We start from the raw sequence: 27,830 nt of genomic DNA, 5'->3' as shown, positions 1-27,830 counted from the left end.
CCTTAAGCAGATTCGACCCTAAAAGAAATTCAGAACCCGTTCAGCACGAGAGGTGTTGCGAAAATTTGGCACACGCTGTAATTGCATTCACTCTTTCGTACTGAAGAAAGCGCTGGAAGCTAAGCTGGGAGAGATGGCACGGGGAAAGAAAATACGTCACGCGCGTCTTGTGACCTTAAGCCTCTCTCTTTCTCTTCGGATTGGCAGCTTTTCAGTGCGATTGCACACGCACGCGTGGTCACGTCGCGGCCTCCCGCGGCGGCCCCAGTAACTACCGAATGCATTATGCTCAAATCAGCCAATGGACGATACACAGTGGCTGTGACGAGTGAGTTTCGAGCCTGTATCGCCATTTGTCGAGGGAAGAGAGATTAGTTTTTAGCCGACTTTGAGAATTTGTCGTGAATTCCTGGCGGCGTCCCGCGCTACTATACTTGGCTTGCATGTTCTCGGGAGCATCGACTGCCGATCGGCAGCGTTTTCGGATAATGGTCAGAGAGTGTTGCAGGGGGAGAGTAATACGCTTGGCCAGTCAGGGCTTTCCGAAAAGAGTCAAACATAGTTCTCTTCATAACAACGCACCCCCCTCCCCCTCCACACGGCTTTTTACTCTCCCATTGTGGTCGAGCCTGAAGAAAAAGGACAGAAAATGAACGAAAATTGACGAAAAAAAAAACGAAAAAAGAAGTGATGACGTCTTTCGAAGGAACGCCAGCCGTTGGCCCTCAGCGTTCGGGGAGTAAAGATTGAAAGTTAACAGTTTTCGTAATACGGTGTCGGTACTTGGTCGTCATTATCGCCAAAATGGCATGTGTAGCCGTGACTCTGCGCGTTAATAAATGGCGTGCAAGGTCCTAATGAGTAAAGGTATGTAGAATACGTGGCACCACCCTTTCGGTAATTAGGGAAAGGGGAGCGGCCCCCCGATGCCCCCGCGCGCACGCCGATGTGTGCAAATTACAAAAAAAGTCAAATATCGAATCTGCAATTCTCAATACGAATATATCTCTAATAGGCTACAAATATTTCGCTATGCTAACGTCAGCCCGAGCAAACGTGAAATCGCTGCAAGAGCTCTTTTTTACTGGCATCGTATTGTAGTAAAATACGGGTGCTTAAATGACAGCCTACCGTAACAGGTACAATACAATGTTTGGGGCTGTACTTAGCAGTGAGCCATTTTTTTTGTTTAAACAGTTCGTAACAATGATCCCGAATACGAAAATGATTCCAAATGTGATGAAAAACAATAAACCGAAATTTCAGTAGGTATGCGGTAATCATGAGCGCGATTACCTGACCGAGTTATCCTTTGGTTTTCAGATAATTTAGCAAGCTCATATGGCAACTAGCATTAACTCACGAAATCGCATATCTTGATAATATATTTGCATCAAATTTTCTTTACAGAAGCGTGCTTTAATGACACCAGTTACGGTTTAAATGAATGGCGGTTTTGTTTCGTTTTGTTACGGTTCATGAAATGGTGAAATGAAAAAATGGCAAACATTGACGAAAGTGAGGGACATGTGGAGGCTTAAAGTGATGAGAGGTCGAGGGGTTGGGAGCGCCACTATAGCATCGACGATTCAGCAAGGCAACCTGTCTTCTTGAGAGAAGCAGCTAAAAAAAAAGTTTCCTAGTTCAAAGACTTCACATGACCTGACTGTCCTAAAAAAATTAGGAAACCATAAACCTTCGCCTTTAGGAGTTGAACGAAATAGCGACATCCTGTTCCTATAGTGCGCACTCCAAGCACTTAATGCATGAAACCTTTTCGAATTTGCTATGCACCCACTACGTGGCATTAAGGTAATAGGCTCAGTAGCGTGTGTGTCTATTGTAGTGGGGTACCGGCTTTCAACAACGGTGCCATTATGATAATCAATTACTCTGACGTCGTTTGGCAATGAACGCTTGTACAACGCATTATTACTGCAATATTTCGTGGTGCATTGTGAAGCATGTATTTAGGACTCGTGTGTTTGTGAAGCATGAAAGCTACTTTCACTGCATTTCGAAACAGAGGAAGTTTTCTTCGCTGTTCTCACAAACAGAGGCGCGGCCTTCCGGTAGAACATCCACTTGTCACGCAAACGACCCGAATTTGATCCCCACTTGGACCAAAACAAACCTGGTTTGGTCCCCACTCTGCTCCAATTTATTAGTTTTATTTGCATCGTCTTCACTTTTTGTCACGCATAAGATGATGATTTTTCGCTCACAACCAACTACGCCGACGCCGACACCGGAATTTCTACGAAACGAGCTCCTTAACGCTGTCGCGTTAAAACTAATGAAAACCAGCAGACAATAAAACTATAAGGTAAGTATAACATACATTACTTGCATGTTTTTAACCACAAGGCGGTAATTATGACATAATTGGAAATGAATGTAGTTATGACATAATCGGAAATGAATTCAAGGGGATGACGAATCAAGTTGCCGTGAAGAGGGACCGAAACTACAATTTGCACCTTCCTTATCCAGTACCGACCCCTGTACCCTCCTTAGCGTCATTGCCTGTCGGTTCCATTGGAGTTGCGTGTAACAGCAGAAACGAACGCTCGAACAATAAATCTTGCCTCTTTCGTTCTAAGAGTCTAAAAGCTTTACATACGATGTATGAAAGCATTTCACCTTACTCGGCCCACATCTGCAAAACACGCGGTGTTTTAACACCGAAGTTGTGGGTTAGTCGACCCTTTGCCGTTGCTGTTACGCAACTCGGCTAAAGGAACGTGCCGGTGTTGATAAGGCGGTGGGAGCAGGCGACCAATGAGAGGCCGCGCTGGGTGCGAGGGATGGTAGAGGCAAGGCGGTCCGCTATCGGTGTAAGGCCGCGTTCACACTGAGCATTCCGGCCGCCTAAAGTGCTCGGAATCCGGTTCGGCGGCGGCGAGATCCGCCGAAAGGGCCCTCTCCGCGCCGATCGCTCTCGGACCTATTTTTGCGGCGTCTGCCGCCGAATCGGTCACCGCGGACCAATAGGAGCGCTAGTCAAGGAATTTTGAAAATTGGCGGCCAAGCCATATTCACCTGTTGTGTCGCAGTGCACGTAACTGAATGTTGAAACCAATGGGAGTTTAACCTACTCTGTGCCTACTTCGCGTCCGTATTTCGTGAAAGAGGTGACCGAGCTTGCTGTTGGCGTGACCGAGCTTGTTGCGGTCTTGCAGAGCAAAACGAACCCACCAACGCCACTGGCGTCGGTGGTTTTTCTGCTCTTCGTGCATTACAAGACAGCCACTGGCCAGCAAAGTAAGCAGTACTGTCTTTTCTTGCGTACGAGAATCATCGAAGTATACGCCACCGGATAGCATAGTGGCGTTTGCGAGCCGCGACAACAACAGGGTGACAGCGCATCCATTCCGCGTTCGCCCTGTAGTAGATGGCATATTGGGCGGCGCGGGGCGCGTCCAGTGCGAACGACGCTGCGTTTCGGCGGCAGGGGAATTTCGGTCGCTGTAGAAAGCGGATGTTTCAGTGTGAACTAGGCATTAGAGCGGGAATTCATCATCGATGTTTCCCGCGCTCTGTCCGATGAAGACAGGGAAGTTTATTGCAAACTGGTAACAACACTTCAGGTGAGTACAACTGTCTGGTGTAACAAAATCACTTCAGTGGCGTGTACAAACAAAACAACATAGACACGACGTAACACACAGCGCTTCAATATTCTCACAGAACACGAATCACTCAAGGAAACTAAGAGAAAAGTGTTTTAAAGAACTAGTATCGTTTACGGTAGGTTTTTTTTATAGGAGGCTCCGTTCACCGTTTACCTCCCTAAAACCTTTTAATAAACCACTTTTTTTACCTCAGTTAGCACTTCCAAACCGATGTCCGTAAATTAACCACAAACGTCTTAAGATGGGCAACAGCGCCAACGCAAGAACAGCGATTGATCGGTGAACAGCGTTACCCGCAAAAAAAAAAAGAAAAGGAAAAGATGAAAATTAAGTTAATAAAACATGCCGATGTAGAAATTCGAAGCCAAGCGTACCTCTGTTGGCGCAGGCCATCCAATTGACTTCCCTGGTGTCGGTCACCTCTCGACCGATGAGATAGGTGAACACGCGCACCTGAGTAAAAGAGAGAGAGAGAGAGAGAGAGAGAGAGAGAGAGAGAGAGAGAGAGAGAGAGAGAGAGAGAGAGAGAGAGAGAGAGAGAGCCACCGAGTGTGTATTACCAATCAGGGTCAACGGGTACGGGGACATGTAAGCAATTAATAATACAATTAGAAAACAATAATAGAATAACGCTGTAGCGAACACCCAAAATCAGGTACACAGCAATCAAGACGGAGAAAAAAGGACAAAAAAGAGTGAATGAGAAGAGTACCATTGCATTCGAAAGTTCAAGGGGCACCCTTTGTTATTGCCAAAGTGGTACAGAGTTTGCTCTATGACCTTGAACTATTGGAGTCTGGCCATCGAACGGAAAATCCACGTACCAAGTGTAAAGAGTATACAGGGACGTCCGACTCACCGGGATGTTTGGCCAGTTGTAGTGCCTGAAGATCTCCTCGTAGGTGTAGGGGGCGCCATCCGTGACGAGCATGATGGCTTGGTTGCACTGACTGCCAAGCCGAGACTTGTTGTACTGTGCGAAACACAACCGACACAGAGTATGTACATCAACAGAGAGCGAAAGAGGAAGAGTCGCCGGGTGCAAATTAGTGATCGTAGAACTCAGAGGGTGGATGTTCCCTGTATTTAACATTTTTAGCGCTCCGCTGTGGTGACAGTCAATTCCAGTTCGTATAGTGCCAAGGTGCCTACTATGTACTGCAACATCTATTGACGCATGCGTTCAGTGAATAAAAATGGGCCAAAAAGGCGAGAGAGAGAGAGAGAGAGAGAGAGAGAGAGAGAGAGAGAGAGAGAGAGAGAGAAGTTCATCTTTCTACTTACGTGTTGCAGCATCTCGAATGCCTGCTTGAGGGCTGCGGTGAAGTTTGCGATGTTTTGCGTTTCTAGTTTGCTGAGATTTTCCTTGAATTCCTGCAAAAGCAAGTCGGCAATATTGACAGCGCTGACGATGAGGACCATGGGTGCAGTGATCTTGCAGAAGTGTATTTACTCAATCTCGTGAAAATTGGAAATTCTTCACATTTCCCTCATTGGTATATTGTGCGTGTGTATGAAAACGTTAACCAAACGAGCAATGGGTGCTGAGTGTCGCAATCGGCTGCCATAGTGATATCGATGGGGCATCGGACAAAGTGAAGGATAACTGTAAGACCGGCATTTCAACCACGGTTCCCATACTGCGACGTTGCAATGGGTGCTTAACGTGTGGCTTCCGATGCACAGGAGGCGTACCCTGACGCAGTCGAATGAAAACAGTTTCTGGTAATGTTTCGTAACCAGAATACTTTGGTTGGAGGTCGCCAAGTAAATTATTTACAAGTTTCTTTGCACTGCTTCTCATGAATGATCAAAAATTGTGGACTATAGGGCGATGCACAACGCCTGTAAGTTAATGTCATCGTGATTGAGTTGGTTGCGTTTTTCTCACGGTTAGCACATATTAAATTCCAGAGCAGGGCGAGATACGCGTCATAGTGCACACAAAAAGCCTCATTAGGGACGTAATTAACGCTTTTCATTTTGATTGTATCTTATAAGAGCGTATTTCATAGCGCGCATCATAGTACAATGTCCACCGCTATTTTAGATGAAGCTCTTCATCAATAGTGAATACAAGTAAAACAACATTTTGACTTCAAAAAGGAAATGTGTCTTATCTGGAGCCTAATGATGAATGGCGACAAACGAAATTAAGAACCGTTTTCCTAAGTTCACATCGAGCAAACAGTTGCTCTAACTTTTCGAATACTAGTGAGCCATCTTCCCTAGGCATTTGTCACAAACGAGCGCTCAACAAAGCGCACGCCTCCGAATTCTAACTGCCACGTGAAATCGAGGTGCCAAGCAGACGCGACATAAGTCGGCGTAAAGAAGAAACAAGAATCAAAAGACGCCTCACGCACCTTGCCTCACCCCCTCTAAAGCACCGTAGCTATATAGACCAACCTCGGATCTAACACCCAGCGATCGATTGATTGATATGTGGGGTTTAACGTCCCAAAACCACCATATGATTGTGAGAGACGCCGTAGTGGAGGGCTCCGGAAATTTCGACCACCTGGGGTTCTTTAACGTGCACCCAAATCTGAGCACACGGGCCTACAACATTTCCGCCTCCATCGGAAATGCAGCCGCCGCAGTCGTGATTCGAACCCGCGCCCTGCGGGTCAGCAGCCGATTACCTTAGCCACTAGACCACCGCGGCGGGGCTCTAACACCCAGCGAACTCCAGAAACATCGAGAAGAAAGGAATTAGTGAAACCATGATTGCGTCATGGGTCGCGGATAGTTAAAGGAAGGTCCCCCCGTTTCCACAGTTTTGGCTGCGCGGCGCGCCGACGAAATGCCTAGAAATTTAGAGAACCCAGCGGCTAGTACATATAAGCCGGCAGCTGGGGGATTCACAGGAGGGGATGAAGAGGTTTTCCACCTGAAGGTGAAGGCTTGCCTTACAAGCAGGAGAATAGTCTGTGTTTACCGCCAGTGGGCGAAGACGTGTTCGGCAGTCGCAGAGCGTGAGTGGCCGACGCGTTACCGGCGAAGAAGTTTTGTTACTGAAGTGCGCACATTTGACGACGCGAGAGTTTCCTGGAAGAGAAACCTCGCACGCAGCGGTACGACAACTGGCGCTAGACATTCAGAGAGTGTTTTTTTTTTTGAAGAGGAGCATTCAAGCTTCGTTCCGAGAACTTTGGACTGAATACGTTTGACGAACAGCTTAGTCTATAAGTGTCTTGGTTAGTTGATGCATGAGAGTGCATTGCAGCACGTGTTTTCGTTTGTGCTCATTGTACTGAATACATCTTTTGCTGTGTAGCCAGTTGTTTTGAATTTACTGGAGTATCTTGAGAGTAGTGTCGTACTGTATTTGACAACTGCCGAGTGTGCATGTTTGTGTGTTGATCGCTTTGCCTTATTTGAGAATATATTTCAGTTTTTGCTATCAACTCTCTGCTCTGCGTCGTTCTTTGAACCACAGCCGGCGTGCACTGGCGCTCTAAAAAATTCGTGGTGCGTTTCGGGAGGTCGACACGTCCGCCCTTGGAATCAGCCGGCTCATTGGCTCCCTAATTAACGAGACTAGTGACATCATTGCCGACCCTGTACGTTACAGCGACCTGAAGTGGACAGGAGACAAAACTCAGGTACTCTGAGACGACACGAGGTAATGCGAATTTCCCAATTCCAATTCCATTCCTACGATAGAGGGTGTGATAAGCCATACAGGGTAGTATAGTACTTCATCCTATAGCATACTTGAACACACACACACACACACACACACACACACACATATATATATATATATATATATATATATATATATATATATATATATATATATATATATATATATATATATAATGGGCCCTGCTCTAAGGACGGTCACGTTGCGAGAGGATGACAAATTCGGCCACCGCTGAGGGACCCGTGGTTGGCCAGTCGATGAACGAGATAGAAGAAACGAACAAAAAAAAAAAAACAAAAAAAGATACGTACCCTGATGTTCCTGGCGTTGGCCTGGACCAAGTTGTAATGGAAGCAAGTCACAACGGGTTCGATCACGTTGGAGAACTGCAGCCCCGCCGGAGAGAGAGAAAAAGGGAGACAAAACGATCGTTAGTGGTAGTCCTAAAGGAAAGGGTTGGGGTGTATTTACGGCGTGGAGGAGCACAGAAACGACAGGGAAGCAGGGAAGAGATAATATGACCGGGCATTCGTACACGATTAGCAGTAGTCACGCCAGCGAGTAATTTTATGGGTCTCCGGGAGAAAAGCGTCGTTTCGTGAACCGTGCGGACGTGTTTGCGGGTTCCATCTGGCGTACGCTTGTGCGCTTGCGTATCCGCAACGAAGAAATCGATACGACAGGAAAAAAGAACTACTAGAAGTAGTTTTTTCTCTCTCCAGGGATACACTGTTTAGAAAAAGTTGTTAACGACTTAGTGTACTTGGGAGAGCATAAAACCGTTCCGTGGGCCTCACACTTAATCAGTTCGCGCGGACAAAAAAAAAAATACGCCGCGAACGAGTTCACGATGGAGCGAAGTAAGCTCTCTCCACGCTTTGGCCATAGAGTAACATATGTTTATCTATGCGTTGGCATGTAACTTACGAGAAAAGAACATAGAAATTTTGACCTGTCTGTCTGTTTGTCACATAAGTCAGCCACCATGCAAAGTTTAGGCTCTTGCTGAACTCCCAGCCATCTGAATCTGGTCGCTGTGTTCATACTTGTGAACATTGTCGATCAAAAAGCAAATATTACGTATATCTGAGGCGCAACATCAATACGTAAGCATTAGGTCGCGTGTTCCTTTACTTGAAGATACACAGATACGTAATTCTAAAGACGCTATTGTTTGTTAGGATGCGCTGAAAATACGACGCTATGCAAAAAAAAAAAAAAAGCCGGCAGGATCCTATCGTTTTTCGACATTTTTTGACTGGTTTGACAAAGAGCAGACTGACAAGCTCAAATATTGCGTAGATTTCGTCGCTTAGGAAACAAAACAATTTTACTTAATTGATTGCCGCATCAAGTGCATTTTGACGAACCTGACGCTTTAATGAAGCTGGATGGATGGGTATCGTGTGAGCGCTAGCTGGATGGATAGATGGATGGATGGATTGATATGACTGTACCCTTTAAATCGAGCGGTGGCTAATGCCACCAAGCCGTAATACTTAGTGAACCAAAAACTAAATTTATCTTTTTCCTCCTTTAAACAGTGAAGTTAAGGACTAGTACTTTGCAGTGAAGGGTTTAATTTCCACTCGTGCCTTGACTTTAGCCACCAATCAGCTGCACGTCATCTAGAGCGCCATCTAGCTCTACGAGCACTTTATGACATGAAATGGCGCGCAGATGCCGGGACATTTTTGCAGACTCGCAGAAGCAGATAAATTCAGGGAGTATTCCCTTCGAAGAATACTACACGTTCGCCTTATTGAATCGTGTGTACAGACCGACTTTGAAAGCTGTGATAGGCAGGAAATACAAGAGAGAGAGAGAGAGAGAGAGAGAGAGAGAGATAGAGAGAGACAAAATCTCTCCACAGTCGTCTGTTCGATTTGCCCCGTGCAGTGTCTGCGCTTGATTGACGTATCAAGCAAAAACATCGTTCGCGTGCTGAGACACTCGAAGTCCGCGGAGAAGAACGCGTCGTACCCTGAGAATGCTGACGTAGTCGTTTTCGGTGAGCGTGTCGAGGATATTGACGATGACGTTTCGCGCGATCTCCTTGCGCAGCCCCATCATGGACCCGCTGCCGTCAAGCAGAATGACCACGTCCTTCGCCGATGCAGCTGCCTGCACGTACCTGCGAAAAAAAAAGAAGGGAAATCAAGGAGCAACAACAACAACAGACGAACAGCTTCATGGTGAGATCGTGCTGCTCGGACCTGGTAGCCGAGACATTGGGTCAGAGATGGGAAAGATACTTTATATTACTAAATTAGGCGTTGAGCCAAACAGCACACGTCATTAATGGTATACAGCCTTCATTTCCTTTGTCGGCAGTTAACGCAGACGTAATAGAGAAAATATACTTTCACAGGTCGAGCCTTAGGCTTACAAAGGTTTCTACCCTACGGGAGAGGGGAACAAGTTTCTCACTTCCTCTCCCCCTCACCGGGTGCCAGTGTAACTAGCCTATACTGCCGATTTTAATATAGCTCGGCAAAGATTGGTCCAACAAATATCTCAATGGTTACAATATTCGCTGTTTGTTTTTTTTTCGATTTTACAATAACGTAACGAGTAACAAACCTTCTTGCAGATATTCGAGTTTTCGTATCTCAAGTCTTCTTTACAGTACTGCTTGTAGGACACTATTATTAATACTATTGTTATATTACTATTATTGTTCACTTGTCGACCGCAAGTTTTTTAAGTAATAACTTGTGGTGCTAAGTACGTGGTACATTCCTTATATTATTCATTTTTGTGTTTAAAATATTGCTTGGAGCGTGCCACCTTCATAGTGGAAAAGGGCGCAGTATAACGAAGGCAAGAGGACCAAACGTTGCCAGCGCTGAACGGCGCTATTCTCGTTTGGTCTCTCTCGTCTCCACTGTATTGCGCTTATTCCTGTGAAAGGCCTCCGGCCCCTCTAATTAAATACGTCTACACTAACAATGTAAGCACAAAATTTATAAAAAAAAACGGTGCTGATCGTATACTTCAATCACCCCGCATTGTTTACGTCCGCATTGGCCGTTAGCTGTTCATGGCAGGACTAAATGTTTTGGCTCATGCACGCAACGCCTGCTTATAACGATATGCAATAAATTACCTTAATATGATTCATTGCATAATCACCAACAATTGGCGACGGCATAAAAAAAAGAGAAAACACTATTTTTCATAAAGAATGTTTTGGTTATCGGTTCTTCGCCATTCGTGAAAAATTTATGTGCCTTAAGATCTCGCGCATGTTACGATACTGACAAGTCTGTGAAATCTCGCGGTGTTAGTAAAACGTGTACACACTACAGCACAAAAATAAGCTGAGAAATACTTGACTATTCTTTAAATAGCTGGACGGTGCCTCACGCAATGACAGCGGCTACTATAGGAGCTTGCGAGATGCAATATATGATGATAATATTTTTTTAGTTGTACTAGTAGGAGAACTGTTTGTGCGCATGTACAACACCGTGAACACACCGCTGCCGAGAAAGAGTGAGGAGGGAGAAATAACCAGCGCTGCGCGTGTGTGCTCAATTCTTTGCCGTTAATTGTATTCCGTCCTGTACAAGTGAGTTTGAGATTATCCAAGACCAACCAACCAGCCCGGCAGTCAATTCAGTCGCCTTAGTTCAGAAAACCAAGGTTGCGCGATCGAATTCCGATTGCGACGACCGCACTTGCGAATGGAGGCTGAAATTCCAGAAGCCCGTGTGCTGCGATTTAGGAGAAGGTAAAAAAAAAACAAAAAAAAAACAAATGGTCGAAATGTATTGAACCCTCCACTACAGAGTCCCTCACTGTCATATCACGGTTTAGAGATGTTAAGTACCAAGAATTATGAGTCCAGGAAATTGTACACCTTGACCATTTCTCTAGTCCGGTAGGTCAAGTTGAGGGGGCAAGTGGTTTTAAAATAGGAGAAAACCAGAGAAAAGTGAGCCCCGCAACTGCCGGTCGCTAAGTGCGACACCTCAGCAGTACCTCACTGGACGAGATAAGAAGAAATTATAAGGGATATAGTGAGGACTGAGAAAAGAAGAGGGTGGTGGTCGAAGGAGGATGGCCCACCGCTCGGCGAGAGCTACACGGTGCGAGGATATCGAGGACGGCGAAAGCTACGCTGGCGTTCGAGGTCGCGGACGACACAACCACTCGGCACGGAATCCACTGAGCGAGTTCATCAAGTTGCCGGACAAGCTTCTAAGCAAGGCTGTTCAATATATTAGAGGCCACTGCCTTATTCCCCGCTTTGTTCCACGCTGCCACAATCGCTGTAGGCTACGATACGCAGGGCGAATGTTTTTAGATTGATCTAAAAATGTTGGCAAGGCGAAGCCTTGAAAACTCCAGGCGAAAATATTCCTTAGCTCCCCAAATGCGGCCAAGCTAAATCACTTTTCAATGGACACAACTTTAACTATCATTAATTCGTATTATACCTTGCCACTATCTCTGCGTACTCCATCCGCAATGTGCTTTTGATATATGAACTGTACAATGCCTGTCTATACTGTCCTCATTCATGCGTTATAAGCCCTACAGTGTATATATTCACATAGTGCCTCTGATTATTTCTCTTTTATTGTTAATTGTTGGTATTTTTGTGTTTTTCTTGTACATTAGTGTCACGAGTTTGGGATAGCCGGCTATAACATATGCTACCTTCTCATATTTTGCGAAATATAAATAAATAAATGAAACACTCAGCCGTAGAGCATAATCATTGAATCAAGGGTAATTAAATAAAGAGCAGCGGCGATGCAATTCCGTTCTGATCAGTCCAATATAGGTTTACGGGTTCTCGCCCCCATTTGCATCGTTGCTTATGTAAATTTTAGGCCAGGCTGAGCGGAATAAAATCATCACCGAGAGCTATAACGTTAACAGCACCCTACTTTTATGTATTGCGCTACGTGCAGCGTTGTAGTGCAATGCGCGAAGACGTTGTGGCCTGCACTGCAGAGAACCTACAGTGCGTCCTCGTAACACTCGGGAGACAATCTGCACAGCAGAAGCGCAGGGCAAATTTTATTGAATTAAGTAATTGCTGAGTAGAAGTAAAGCTTCTCCTAAGCTGACGGTTTCCCAGCGTGAAGCCGAAATTGACCACTATCGAAAATGAGGGGGGAGGGGGCTCCGTTCCCCTTTCTAACTTTTCTCAGTTGGGGGTGGGGGGTAGCACCTCCTCTCCCCCGTGAGTACACCTATGCACACTAATCGTCAATAGCCGCTAAAGTAAGTGGAGTCAAAACACAGTCAAAGTATGAGGAGGAGAAGGAAAGAGGACAGTCTGGTGTATTAGCACAATCGCGCAGTGAAAACAGCATTTACTGAGTACGTTACCCATTGTTCTCTTTTTATTCATTCGAGTGTTCTTCATCATTCAACAATGTCAAAATTAAATGCTATAGATTTAAAATCAAGAATTTTTGGCCAATACCCCAGAGTCGGCATGCGCCATAGTCTATACGGTTGAAACAAGCAAGGAAACAAACAAAAGACAAGCACAATCTTTATATGCCCGCGTGGTTCTCGAAGAATGGAAAACGGCACTTAATTTCTATCTGCCTATAGACGACACGGCTCAGTGCCTTGCAGGAGATGAAGAGAAGGGGAATGAAAAGTACAGTAGAGTAAAAGACAGACGGGTGAAATGGGAGGAGCAATCAGAGCGCGTTCCGACGGAGTTTCCCGACGACGTTACTGGAGTGTTAACACCCTTGCCTACATGCTAAGGATTTCAGGCTTGGCGCCACTAGTGCATCGAAGAAATCTGTCTCGAAACGTTGCGTGATTCGTCTTTCTCCGGGTTTCAAGATGGTGCAGCTAAAACAGAGTTCCTTAAATGTCCCTTCGCTCCGCCTCCAGTTTTTGTTTTCAAATCCTTGGTGCCCCAGCGCGATAAGGAAACGAAATGGAGACGAAAAATTCGTGACATGCTCACCATGGTCTCGTGCGGCACTCGTACATGTCGGGCTCGTCGTCAGGCCACTTCCGGGCTGAAAAAATACCAACAGAGAACGGTAAGAACTAGTACGCACAGTCAGAAACTATATACAGCGAAGACATTTCTAGATCTTAGTGTTTTTTTTTTTCGGGACGTTTTTGGTGAAAGTGTTCCAACTAGCCCAATTAGTTATTTTACTTCTACATATAGCTTTCGTTGCCAATAAGGCCTCAGCTCCTATGCAGCTGTTTACTAAGGCAGAACAAAGTGAAAACCAGCTGGAGAAAGTTTATGCGTGAAAGGCCACAAGGGTATGCGTTAGTAACCCAGAAAATGCTGCGTTAGCTTAGTCTACTGAGAAAATGTGAGAAAGCAAGCCGCGTTTGCGAAAAAACGTGAAGTTGATGAAGTAATCAATATGTTAATAAATCATTCGCAAGTATAAGTCCCATAAGTAAACGAGCAACGATAAATAAATGTTAGTTAATAAATAAACCTGCACACGGTCGTTTTACAAAATGCTCGTATTCTTTCGCAGGCAAGTTTCTTTGTTTTGATAACCAACATCTCGATTCAATTAAAAAGCCATTGCCGTGTACTTAACTGGGTTGTCATATACAAGCGTTTCGATACGGCACAGTGCATAACCCATCACTGATATTGTGGCGGGCATATTATAACGCACTCGGGGCAAAACGGGAGTGGCATAAACTCACCAGGGAACAGCCTGATGAATCCAGTGCTGCTGCAGAAGAACTGCCAGGAGATGAACGGGTCGACGACACGGTTGTTCTTAAAGCGGGAGTTCATCCCCTCCGACCATTTGACGGCGTTGAGCACCGGCGCCGCTGTACGCGTTTGCAAAACATGAAACATACCTTACCACCTTCGTTTATTGAACAGCACATCATTACGTTAAACTTGAATACTCACTAAGCCTTTTTACACCCGTAAAAGTGTACTGTTTGACCCATGGGAAACACCCTTCTAGGGGGTTTAGAAACACCCCTTAAAGACCTAGGGTGTATGGAAAGGTTAAACTGAATTTTAATAGGTGTTTATCAACACCCCTAAACTATGGGGTGTTAGAACAAGCTACACCCGTGTGAGTGGCGTGTAACATACACACACAAAAAAAACACCTCTGAAAGCTGGCAGTTACATGGAGAAGCATCCTTGATCAAGTGAAGCGCAACGACCGGGATAACAATAACAACAACAGCAACAACAAAAAAAGAGACAAACAGGACAAAGCGCTTCGTCCTCTGTGTTTCTTACGTGTCTCTTCTTTTGTTGTCCCGTTTATTGCGCTTCATTTCATCAACGATGCATCACCAAGCGGCCCCAATTTGCATACTACGAGCACCTTCGTATGATATCCATCCTTATGTTAGTAGTATCTAATGTTCTACGCGTCAATACCAGCATCAGCTTACGAGGTACATCGAAGTAGAGCACTATGGAAATTTTGACCGTATGGTGTTTCTTATAGAGTGCACCGGCATCACACTGCAGTACGCAAGCTTAGGCACTTCACCTCCACGGGAATGCGATTGCCGAAGCCGGGATCGAACCCAGTACCTTCGGGCCAGCAACCGAGCAACGTGACCGCTACGCTTCCGCGACGGACTAAGAGCTTGCGAAGAGAACACCTCCAAAGCCCAAGACATCTTATACACAGGACAACTCAGATTGAACACAGAACAAGCGCTGGTCGAAACAGAACTTCACTATGAAAAGCTTCCGTAAATATATACGAAGCTGCGTTAACACGCCCAGACACGCTTGCTTGTTACAGCGCAGACATAACAGTAATCTCTCTCTATCCTTTGTTCAATTCGTGCTATCCACATGATATGCCTCCATTAGGAAATCGGATTATAATGAGAAAGCTAGAGAAGTAAAGGTCCACTCAGCGTGGCATGTATAATGGGAAATTATAGTGGTAGCAATAAAAGGTTGCAAGGCAGCAGAATAGAATAGAGAACATTTCAGCTACCCCTGTTGGGATAGCAGTTCTTGTATATGACACTGAGAGAGAGAGATAGAGAGAGAGAGAGAAGGGGCTAAAAGAAAAGAGAATCGAGCAGGTCATGCGACAGGTAACCGATGGCTGGTCATAGAGCAAAAGGATGAATAACGAGAGAAGAGAAAGCGCGCTCGAAGGCGGCAGAAAGCTGTGTGGTGAAATGAACTGGAGACTCAGGCCTATTATAGACTGCGCTTGCAAATGGCGGGGTCGATGGGATATCATTACTGCAGGCTTTCGTCCTGCAGTTGACAAAACAAAAAGGACTGATGACGACGACGACGCATTCAGTGACGATGCCGATACCAGTGCTCACAAGCACGCATGACGCAAGGGAAGAATTGCCATAGATGACATCGGTCACGCATCAGGCAAGGCAAGAACTATCATGGATCACTTCGGTAAGGGTGGTTATTGGAGGCTCCCTACCATGACTGACCCCTTCCCTACCACGACTGATGTCTCAGGAGTGCATATACTTACATTTCGAGTATATGTTGGTGGCTACGTGAATGGCGCTGTAGGTGAAGTTGACGTCAGCGTCATCGAAGCGCCGGTCCTGGTGCATCTCCATGGGCATCCAGTCATCCGGGTCTTCGTCATCCGACAGCTTGGGCACCGTGTTGGGACGGTACAGCTTCTTGGCGTTGAAGTAGCGAAACTGCGAAGCAGTTACGAGAGGCACGCCGTATAACTCGAGCATTTGCAGCGAAAACACAGTTTGATGTCGCAGTTGACATCTAACTTTTTGATCGTAGTCAATTCAGTCAATGGGTGGCCACCAATGTAGTGTTGTCCCCCTGACCACACTGTGAAATTAGCCTCTGTATCCGGAGTTTAGTTACCGTCGTATCATGTAAATAAGTGGTGGTTTTGCAAAGATCATGACAAGAAGTGTTCACTTTGCGAAGTCAACGTGCATCTTGCGTTGGGGATGGCTATTTGCCTACCTACACAACCACCCTGCACTTTTGTTCGATTAACATCCAGGGCTCGCCCAGAAATGTTTCAAAAAGCCTTCCATTGGGACAACGGGCAGTGTTTTTTTAGTATAGTGACTAAGAATGAATAAAGGTTTCATTCATTCATTCATTCATTCATTCATTCATTCATTCATTTCCACGATAAGTTCGACAAGCTAGGGAACATGACAAAAACGTTCGCGATTGGTGTGCGACGCCGAGCCGCAGCGTAAACTACGAAAACCTCAAGCTGGTGTAATTTAAATTTTTCCAGAAACACTTCTCTAACGGGCGGACGGAGTGTCAGGTGTGGTAGCAGTAGGTTTTGCCCAACGCGCACTTTTTGCAGCGACATTTGAACTTTATTACTTTCGATGCGATTTTCTCATTATCACAACAAAGGTACTGGTACAACAAGTACGTAAGCATGTGGGAGGTAGTGGCCAGATACTGCACCAGGGTGGCCAATCCTTCTCTGGTGAGGGAGTGCGTTCTCGGCGGTGTTTGCCGGTGAGGCCGCACCCCAGGCCTCTTAATGCAGTTCCATCAACACGCGGATTTTTTTTTAATCCGGTTGGGAACTGCGCGATACCGGGATTTGAACCACGGACCTCTTGCATGCGAGGCGGATGCTCTAACCACTACGCCATTGCCGCAGCTTGTGAGCAGTAAATTGTGAGTAGAAATATCAGCCGTCATGCAAACACTGCGGAATCAGGGCGTAGATGAAGTATATATAAACATTCTGGAAGAAATCTACAGGGGATCAACTGCTACCATAGTGCTTCATAAAGAAAGCAACAGAATACCAATCAAGAAGGGTGTAAGGCAGGGGGACACAATTTCCCCAATGCTATTTACCGCCTGCTTACAGGAGGTTTTCAGAAGCCTAGAATGGGAACAGTTAGGGATAAGAGTCAATGGAGAATACCTTAGTAACCTGCGCTTCGCCGATGACATTGCATTGCTGAGTAACTCGGGGGACGAATTGCAATTCATGATTACGGAGTTAGACAAGGAGAGCAGAAAGGTGGGTCTTAAAATTAATCTGCAGAAAACGAAAGTAATGTACAACAACCTCGGCAAGGAGCAGCGCTTCGAGATAGGTAATAGTGCACTTGAAGTTGTAAAAGACTATGTCTACTTAGGGCAGGTAATAACCGCAGAGCCGAACCACGAGAGTGAAGTAACTAGAAGAATAAGAATTGGGTGGAGCACATTCGGCAAGCACTATCAAATTATGACAGGTAGATTGCCACTATCCCTCAAGAGGAAGGTATATAACAGCTGTATCTTGCCGGTACTTAGCTACGGAGCAGAAACCTGGAGACTTACAAAGAGGGTTCTCCTTAAATTGAGGGCGACGCAGCGAGCAATGGAAAGAAAAATGGTAGGTGTAACCTTAAGAGACCAGAAGAGAGCAGAGTGGATTAGGGAACAAACGGGGGTTAAGGATATCATAGCTGAAATCAAAAAGAAGAAATGGACATGGGCAGGGCATGTAGTGCGTAGACAGGATAACCACTGGTCATTAAGGGTAACTGACTGGATTCCCAGAGAAGGGAAGCGGGTTAGGGGGAGACAGAAGGTTAGGTGGGCAGATGAGATTAAGAAGTTTGCGGGTATAAATTGGCAGCAGCAAGCACAGGACCGGGTTAACTGGCGGAACATGGGAGAGGCCTTTGTCCTGCAGTGGAAGTAGTCAGGCTGATGATGATGATGACAACAAGTACTGTTTTATTAGAAGTACTCTTTTCTGAGCTAGTGAGTTCATGATTCTGTAAAAGCCACAAAAAATGCGGCTGTTTTTCCGCGACGAAAGAACGAGGGAATGGGTGAAGGGGAGCTTTTCTTGACCCCTTCTTTCATTCTTTCTTCGTGCAAGAACAGCCATATTTTTGTGGCCTGTACAGTACTGTTTTGTTAGCGCCATTCATTACAGTGATATGCTTGCGCAGTGAAACGTGTAAATTGTGAGTAGCGCATGCACAGATGGAGTCGAAAGCACGTAGGCAGTTACTAAAGCCCGAGCTTGGTTGTAGTGCGGAGAAGCCAAATCGTACGGCGCAACTAACTCCATTGTCGCGATGCAGAGGCGTAGCCTGGATTTCGTCGCCCTATATGAACACTCGCGCACGTTTTTATGCGTGCTTGTGTATGCGCGCATAGAAAACAAATATTTCGAATGGGAGCGGGACTTGTGCCGTCCAACGATATGACTGCCCACATCTGTGTCGTGAAGGAAAGGTTTACTTACATCAATGTCTGTGCTGTACTTGTGGTCTTTGGCATTTTTCTCGGCTTCTTGTATCAAAACCTGTGATGAACCATATAGCCACGAATTAGTCCCCGTATAAAATTAGCCAAACAATCAAAAAGGAAGCGACATTATTATAATTGTGACAGGCTATGACCACTATCGTTACCACTGGAAACGAAAACAACATAGCTATGTGGTATGCACATATTCACATAAAATCAATCAATCAATCAATCAATCAATCAACTAATCAAATAAGCCATCAAACAATCATTTTTTATTACAAAAAATTGTTTACAGAATTTAAAATATAGAGAATGTTAAATTATGCAACGTAAAAAGAGGTAAGTGAGTGAAGATTCGAATAATTCACTAGTGAACCGCAGCAGTGTGTTTTCTGGGTTCATTTTGCCAGCTTTGTTTAAGCAATGGACAGCCGGCTAGTTTGTTCCTCTTTTAAATTAGAAGCCCCGTAAGCCAGTAGCTGTCGTTGTGCACCTCTCAAACTCGACAAGATGGTGGATACGGGTGCGTGCAAAAAAGCATTGCGGTTATTAAATGTTGATTCCTACAGAGACATTAGTCTCATTTCCACCAGTAGTTATGGGTAAAGTTTGCCTTAATTTTCATTACATCCCGGACGCATATGACGTAATAAAATGAAATAAAAAAATTCTATTCAAAGCCTAACGATCGTAAGTCTGTCTTTCATATCATTCACCCTAGCCAAATGTACATAAACTTAAAAACGATAACAAACTGACGGGACGAGCGCCTTCGAATTATCTGATTATCCCATGGCTATCGTCATTACAGAAGGAACCGCAACGAACATTCAGGAAGTTGCATTTTTAAGTATGTTGTAAAAAACCACAGAATCGTACGCGTTGGTACAGCTACAGACTATAATTCCATCAACGTTCCAGTCGTTTCACAAATCACTCAGCCATTCGCGTGGAAAACGAAGCGCCCACTCGGAATTCAAATATCGGTGTGTCGAGAAAAAAGTTTGAGGAAAGACAGCGAAGAAAACGAAGCTAAATTCATTGATGAGATACTTAACCGCTGTTCCGCATAGCAGAGAGACAGCTTGCACAGCATGCCAGGTGCTTAAAGGTTATAGCGTTTCAAGAAACACTTGAAAGCTACAGCCCTAGCAGCATTGACTCAAGGCGATTCATAGCTTTAACGACACTGCGCGTTTATCTCTCCATCTTCTTTCTTTAACGGGTTTTAGTCCTGCGTTCGCGGTATACGCAACGGCATTCGATACGTAAGAACGCCGCGTTCAAGCTTACTGCGCATGAGCAGAAGTCTCGCGCATGCACTTATCGGCAAACGCGGCTCCACTACGCACGCAATGCCGTCACGGGTGCTGCGTACCCCGAACTAAAGCTCCTTTTCACCACGCACTCATCTGGTTTACTCCCGCTTTTTCTCTCTCTGTCTCTCCTGTCACTCTCTCCCCGTTTCTCTGATACCCCCTCTCTTTCTATTCTCAACCTGTGTGCGTCAGTTATCTCCCACCTGCGGTACTGAAAGCGAACACGGCCGGCGCAGTGCCCGAGCTCACGATCACAGCTGTTGCGCACCACCGAGCACGTCAGGGCATCGGCGCGCGTGCCAGTTCGGTCAGTCGGCCGTGCAGCGAGGGCACGCGAATAAGTCAACTGGAAAGCTGTTTGCGCACGTATTCCACCTCCACCGCTCTCTTTCTCGCTGTCCAATACAAGCGTGAACAAGGACGAGTTCGGATTCCCCGGATGCCCTGAAGGGGTCAGGTGACAGATAATAACGGGGTATCTCTCTCTCTCTCTCTCTCTCTCTCTATATATATATATATATATATATATATATATATATATATATATATATATATATATATATATACTGACGAACCAGCCGAAACGTATGTGATTAATAAAAGTGTTTCCTCGTACGTCGTGCTTTCTCGCTTCCGTTTTTACTACGGAGCCAGTGCGCTTCCTTCCTCGCTACGTCTATATATATATATATATATATATATATATATATATATATATATATATATATATATATATATATATATATATATATATATAAAGCGAATCTCTCTACATAATGACGGTACCGTATGTATTTTTCCAGTGCGTTTACAGAAATGCATGTGCCGCACAAAGTGGAGAAACTCCACCACTCATTACCAGTTGTGCATAGATCGGCCTACGTACAAATTTGTACACGAGTCGATCGGTGTGTGCCATAGCGACCACAAAGACGCCATCTTCGTTACTGAAGAATATTAGCATTTTTTTTATTCTGTCCGTTAATCCGGCATCGCAAAGGCGTAGCCTACAATACAGGATGATGTGCGTCATAGCTGCAGCCACGCCATGTGGCGTCAGCAGTGAAAGATAAAGAACTAATAAAAAAAAGCACGTAATATATGCCGGCGAGTTTGCGGAAGCGCACATAACCGCTTGCTAAGCCTACAGTCTCGACCATTTGACTGCGGTTCTCGAAAACGGTGCCGAATCGACACAAATTCTTTAAAAGCCTGCATGCAAAGCATTATGCATGTAGCAGAATACCGGGCATACTAAAACGCCCTAGTGACCCACCGATCAAGATAAATAGGGACCGCTGATCACGACAATATATGGATTTAACGCAAGCATATAAAAGCATCAGTTCAAAGCCAAAAAACTACAGAGTGCACGACAGCTACTCAAGAGATTCGAGGTGGACGGCAATCGCTTTCAGCGGTGCGGCTATGTCATGCGCGCAAGCGCACGCCCAGTTAACGCCATGATTGATGATTGATATGCGGGATTTAGTCGTCCCAAAACCACCACGTGATTACGAGAGACGCCGTAGTGGAGGGCTCCGGAAGCAGTTCACACCATGCATTCGGGCATATGTGCAAAGCATTATGCGTTTAGCAGAGTACCGGACATCCTTAAACGCTTTAGTGACCCGCCGATTAAAATAAATTGGGACCACTGGTGACACGACAGTGCATTCTTGTGTGCATTCCTCGCGCCGACGAGTACCAAGGAAGATATTGACTGAGTTGGTACATTTGTTAAAGACTGTAGCGCCACTTCTCTTTCTCGGAGTATAATTGCTCGCAATTCAATTACCTGTCTTTCTTTTTCACTGCTCTTTACTTTTCGCAGAATGGCACAGGTGCATACCGTTTACGTCAGCGCTGCCGGCGAGAGACCTAGGTACAAACGTAGTGCAACCATCATTCCATTCCTGTAGATCACGCACTGAACCTTGCAGAACCTTGCCAACTAACGGCGAAGCCGAGAGTTGCGTTGTGGATTCCGTTAGAAATGGCTCCCTCGTCTCACGACAAACGGTGTCATAAAACCAAACTCCCACGCCGCAAAACTCAAAATGCAGAGTCATCGGCTGATTTGAACGTTATGTGCTGCATAGTTGCGGAGGGTGTCATGGAACGCCGCTCCGTACTCAAGCGCGCTCGCTAACACATAGAGTGCGGCTTGGGTTATCGCGCTCGCTAGCCCAAGCCACACGTTCCAAAAGAGTGCTAAAGTTCATGGCACGCACTGACTAACAGGCTCCTCTTCTTGCCTTAGTGATTGCATGGAAAAGTGTTGCAGGGCCCCTTTAGATAAACTTATACAAATCAGTTGAACCAGTTATGTACAACTAGTTACCAAATAGGGAGCCAGTTGTATTTACAGCCAGTTATATAAACATATACAAATTAGTTCCATCCACCACTATGACTGGAAGTCGTGAGGTCGGGACAATGCAGGATAGGTATAGTTGAATAGTTGAAAATTTGACGCCGAGCTGGAGAACATGGCGCGCGTGTAGTGTTTTATAAACACGAAAGTGTTTTGGGCTGTGGCCCACCATGACCGCGCCGACGTATTTCCGTCATGGATATGACGTTGCAAAACATACACTACCAACTGCAAAGAAACAAAACGAGAAGCAGTTTCGTTGGCCGGCGTCTAACTTATGACCTCTCGCTCCGCAGCGCGCCACGCGAAATCACTATGCCAAGGAACGCACGCTGTTCAGTTTGCTAACGGCAACCTATATTTATATACGCCATATACCGTTTGGTGGCCCTCAGAGCTCCGCAACTTCAGCGCGTTTTTGTCATCAGTACACGACACTACATATATCTAAAGCATGCGAATAAAAGCATCAGCTCAAAGACAACGAGCTACAGAACGCACGACGGACAATTGACAGATTCAAGCCGTGGACGGCAATCGCTTCGAGGTGGCGCGAAGTGCGCACGTTGAGCGTGCTCTAAAGGTAGTCGCCCTTCGCGTTTCGATGCGCGCGCGGGCGTGGTTTCTCGAACGGGCGCGCTTATCTCGATATTCGAGAGAACACGAACGTCACTTACCCCCGTATTCACAAACGCTCCTCGACTCGCCTTTCACCCTTCACTTGACAGAGGTGAGCACTGCGCCACCACTCGGCTGAAAATGACGCTGCGCTGCTCGAGAATCGCAGCAGACGATCGCTTATGTGCGGTGACTTGCCGTACCCAAAGATGGCGTTCCCATCGGCTTTCTCAAGTGAAGGGAAAGCGTTGAGCGAAGGGAGGTTCTAGAACAGGGGGTTAGCTCACTGCCACGGGCGTGTTTACAAAAGGAGCAGCCTACTCACATACGACGGAGAATCGTGGCAGTTGTTTGCGTTCATTCTGTGTAAGCATGGGCATTTATTTCGTGCGTCTTCTGTTTGAGCAGCGTGCTCTAAATGTCGAGCTGTGACAGTTGTTAGTCCACGCACGTCCTGCGTATGTTCATTTAGTGTGTGCTTTATGCTTGAGTTGCGTGCTCAAAGTTTTAAGCTGCTTGCCTTTCTTCGCGCCAAATTACAATTTGTCGCTGTAGCATTCATTTCATCGCCCTTTTCACAAAACAATGCACAATAGGCGCTCGATCAACTGCCTCAGTAAAGAGTTGTTTACCTTTTTTGTAATACCAATTCCTAGGCATAAAAGTCTATCTCGTTTTTTATAGGTATAACTCCCGTCAATCACGTAAAAAATAGATCAAGCGATAAAAATAAGGCATCCTGGAGAAAGAGAGCGAGAAAATTTAAATACATATACGAAGACCTGGAAATAAGCAGCTTCCAAACTTACATGAAAAAAAAAATGCGCGAAGTGTAGGCAAAATACGAGACAAAAACGTCATCCGTTAATACTTTATACAAGAAGGCCTAGAGTGCAAGGTCTCGAGTTCATCCGAAGAAAGGAACACATAAAAAGATGGTTAGAAAGAGAGAGAAGGCTAAGGAATGAGGAGCTAAAACATGAGGCAGTTGACGGATACAATAGAGGCACCGAAATTATAGTCGGAAAAATAGCCTTTCATCATCTTCTAGCACAGTGAACTGCGATATATGTAGCATTGTCAGTGAGGAATTGAGACGATGCAACAGGTGGCCTTCTTGCAACGGACTTATCAGCCATTTATCTTGCCAGCAGACGTGTTAATGAGCGGCTACCACTGTGTTCATGCGGAATTATTGTAGTTGGCTTCTATTTGTTCATGAGCCAGGACTATGTCTGGTTACGTCACTGAGCGATAAACACACGTCACTTCCCCGTGAAAATTTCCTGAACATGGGGTGGGTGCTGGCGCCGACGTTTCGACAAGCGCACTTGCCTTTTTCACAGCTGCAACTCGAAAAAGTTGAAGTCATAAATTGATAAGTCTGCTTGCCGAAACTTCGGCTACAGCCCCGTACCCTCTCCTTTCCCTCCTGTTTGCGAAATTATTTACTTTAGTCAAAATGCCTTACAGGGCCATTAAATAGCATTGAGTCAGAGGGGCCTTACTTCATAGATTACGAGAAGGCGTTTGATTCAGTAGAAATATCAGCCGTCATGCAGACACTGCGGAATCAGGGTGTCGATGAAGCATATATAAACATCCTGGAAGAAATCTACAGGGGATCAGCTGCTACCATAGTGCTTCATAAAGAAAGCAACCGAATACCAATCAAGAAGGGTGTAAGGCAGGGGGACACAATCTCTCCAACGCTATTTACCGCGTGCTTACAGGCTGTTTTCAGAAGCCTAGAATGGGAACAGTTAGGGATAAGAGGTAATGGAGAATACCTTAGTAACCTGCGCTTCGCCGATGACATAGCATTGCTGAGTAACTCAGGGGACGAATTGCAACTCATGATTACGGAGTTAGACAAGGAGAGCAGAAAGGTGGGTCTTAAGATTATTCTACAGAAAACGAAAGTAATGTACGAAAACCTCAAAAAGGAGCAGCGCTTTGAGATAGGTAATAGTGCACTTGAAGTTGTAAAAGACTATGTCTATTTAGGGCAGGTAATAACCGCAGAGCCTAACCACGAGATTGAAGTAACTAGAAGAATAAGAATGGGGTGGAGCACATTCTGCAAGCACTCTCAAATTATGACAGGTAGATTGCCACTATCTCTCAAGAGGAATGTATATAACAGCTGTATCTTGCCGGTAGTTAGCTACGGAGCAGAAACCTGGAGACTTACAAAGAGGGTTCAGCTTAAATTGAGGACGACACAGCGAGCAATGGAAAGAAAAATGGTAGGTGTAACCTTAAGAGACAAGAAGAGAGCAGAGCGGATTAGGGGACAAACGGGGGTTAAAGACATCATAGTTGAAATAAACAAGAGAAAATGGACATGGGCCGGACATGTAGCGCGTAGACAGGATAACCGCTGGTCATTAAGGGTAACTAATTGGATTTTCAGAGAAGGGAAGCGGGTTAGGGGGAGACAGAAGGTTAGGTGGGCAGATGAGATTAAGAAGTTTGTGGGTCTAAATTGGCAGCAGCAAGCACAGGACCGGGTTAACTGGCGGAACATGGGAGAGGCCTTTGTCCTGCAGTGGACGTAGTCAGGCTGATGATGATGATGATGATAAAGGGGGGCCTCAGTAAATACATTGTAAAAAAAGAACAAGAGAACAAACAAACAAACAAATGATAAACAGCAAGGTGAAACACAGTTATACAGCCGAAAAACGCAACGAAATCAGGCTATCACGAACAAATTCACGATTAGAGATGAATACGATGTAATCTAAAAGGCTGTTCCAACGTGTTATGGCTAGAGGTAATGGTGATCAGTTAAATGACAGTGTGTGACCATTAATGAGCATGAAACTAGGTGCGTTGTGATTGCGTCTAGATGTGCGCAAAGGGACATGAAGCGGCAGACAGTGGCATTTGTTACTGTATATGTACCTATGAAATAAACATAAAAGGACCATCGAAAGTTCAAATCTTTTCCTTCTTGTCATCCTATTCAGCGTGACTTAACGAACGCCACGTGTATCAGTTTCGTGTATCAGATACGACATAAATTCCGAATGGTTTTGTATAAATCCACAGTTTCTTCCTCAGAAGTATTCAGGGGTTTCCTTGCCATTGGGGTGCTACAAGATTGCCTTTTTCTGACTGTTTCTCCACCTTGTGGGGTTCCGCAGAAACTGGCATGCGACACTCACCTTAAGTGATTCTGTCTTGGAGCTGACTAGGTTGCCCAAGTCCCTAAGAATCTTTTCTGTCAGCTGCGCGATGTCTTTGTGGTGAGGCTTGGCCTTGAACTCCTCGAAGTTCTGAAAAAGAAAGTCAGAGCAACAACTGCAGCTGTAATCATCGGTGAGCAACGAAACAGCGATGACAATGGATGCTCTATGACACGATGCCGTTCATTTACACTTTTACAAAAAGGTAGTGCTACTTACTACTTTTGAGGTATATAATAAGGTGCTTTCACAACATTCACTACCTATGTAGTAACTGCAGGTAGTAGACTACAAACATTTACTACGTCAGAAGCATTCTCAGGTAGTAAATGTCTGTAGTCTAATTGATATATGGAGTTTAACGTCCCAAAACCACCATAAGATCATGAGAGACGCCGTAGAAGAGGGCTCCGGAAATTTCGACCACCTGGGGTTCTTTAACGTGCGCCGAAATCTGAGCACACAGGCATGCAGAATTTTCGCCTTCATCGGAAATGCAGCCGCCCATTGCTAGCCGGGATTCGATCCCGTGACCCGCGGATCAGCATCCGAATACCTTAGCCACTAGACCACCGCGGTGGGGCAGATGTCTGTAGTCTACTACCTGCAGTTATTACTTAGGTAGTGAATGTTGTGACAGCACATCACAACCTCAAAAGTTAGTAACTAGCGCTACCTTTTTTTCTAAAAGTGTAGGATCTTGAGAATAATACTATTTGGGGTTTTACGTCCCGAAACCGCGCTATGATAACGAGAGACGCAGTAGTGGAGGGCTTTGGAAGTTTTGACCATGCGATATTATTTACGGGCACTGGCATCGCACAGAACATGGGCCTCTAACGTCGCGCCTCCTCAAAATGCGAATGCCACGATCGGTATCGAACCTGGGACCTTCGGCCCAGCAGCCAAGGATTGTAGCCGCTACAATGCCACGGCGGTCTATAGGAGCTTGCGAAAGGAACACCTCAAGGCCCCAACACATGTCACATATATTGGATAACTCAGATTAAACAGGGGACATTAAAAAAGCACTGATGTACAGCACAAGCGCTACTAGGAACTAAGCTTGATTATGAAAGCCTTCCCTGCATATCGTCATGACAGGCAGAGACGCGGCGCTTGTTACAGCGCAGACATATAACAGTGATATCCCTCATTCCTTTATTAATTATGTGCTATCCAGTATTTAAGACTATGAAAGAACTAGCCCAGCAACGGATATTGTAAACACCATGCCTCCGAACGCACAAACAAACACACACACACAGAGAAAGAGAGAGAAGTAAGGTAGTCGCTAACTCCACTCAATGAATTATCGTATATTGCACCAAGTATTCACGGCGCTAAAACACTTAGTGTATATAAATAACAAAAAAGATCAGCCTCACGCCTGTTATACATGCGTGTTTGAAGGGGTGTAAAAGCAGAATCGGTAGTAAGACGGTAAGTTGGGCCAGTTGGTTAGGATCCATCGTGAACTTACTTACAGCGCAACACCAGAAAAAATACAGGACAGGGAAGGAGCGTAGGCTGAAGATATGGTGTCGACGTTCTTTTTTCCGCCAAACATAAGATAGGTCGCATTTGCCCGATAGTTGATCATGCGCTGAGGAACAAACAAGCCAAAGGGAGATACGCGGTGAATCATAAGAACAAGTATATCGCATGCGTAAAAAAAGCTGTGTATTTAACTCCATTATCGTGTGGTAGGGAGTACGTGGGACAAACGAAACGACGTGTCAATGTTCCTTTAAGGGAGCATGAGTTATCTCTTCAAGGAATCGCGCGACTTCATCTGCCGGAACATTGCAGGTCATGCGGTTGCC

General features: G+C 45.4%; 1 protein-coding gene across 3 annotated transcripts in view; it reads right to left on the bottom strand.

Moving 5' to 3' along the window:
* Positions 1–27,830, bottom strand: part of LOC119163266 (voltage-dependent calcium channel subunit alpha-2/delta-3) — a 260,632-nt gene that overhangs the window by 126,520 nt on the left and 106,282 nt on the right. For all 3 annotated transcript variants that reach the window (XM_075873794.1, XM_037415226.2, XM_075873795.1), the window contains exons 3-12: positions 25,984–26,094; positions 18,489–18,548; positions 15,753–15,930; positions 13,957–14,088; positions 13,238–13,292; positions 9,271–9,421; positions 7,599–7,673; positions 4,920–5,009; positions 4,495–4,608; positions 4,010–4,088 (exon numbers count right to left, since the gene is read on the bottom strand). In XM_075873794.1, coding sequence (XP_075729909.1) covers positions 4,010–4,088; positions 4,495–4,608; positions 4,920–5,009; positions 7,599–7,673; positions 9,271–9,421; positions 13,238–13,292; positions 13,957–14,088; positions 15,753–15,930; positions 18,489–18,548; positions 25,984–26,094 — 1,045 coding nt within the window. The remainder of the gene's footprint in view (positions 1–4,009; positions 4,089–4,494; positions 4,609–4,919; positions 5,010–7,598; positions 7,674–9,270; positions 9,422–13,237; positions 13,293–13,956; positions 14,089–15,752; positions 15,931–18,488; positions 18,549–25,983; positions 26,095–27,830) is intronic.

The sequence above is a fragment of the Rhipicephalus microplus genome, chromosome 9, assembly GCF_043290135.1.
Source record: "Rhipicephalus microplus isolate Deutch F79 chromosome 9, USDA_Rmic, whole genome shotgun sequence".
Classification (NCBI taxonomy): Eukaryota; Metazoa; Arthropoda; class Arachnida; order Ixodida; family Ixodidae; genus Rhipicephalus; species Rhipicephalus microplus.
Note: the sequence above shows the minus strand (reverse complement) of the source record. Positions and strands in the feature narration are given on the sequence as shown.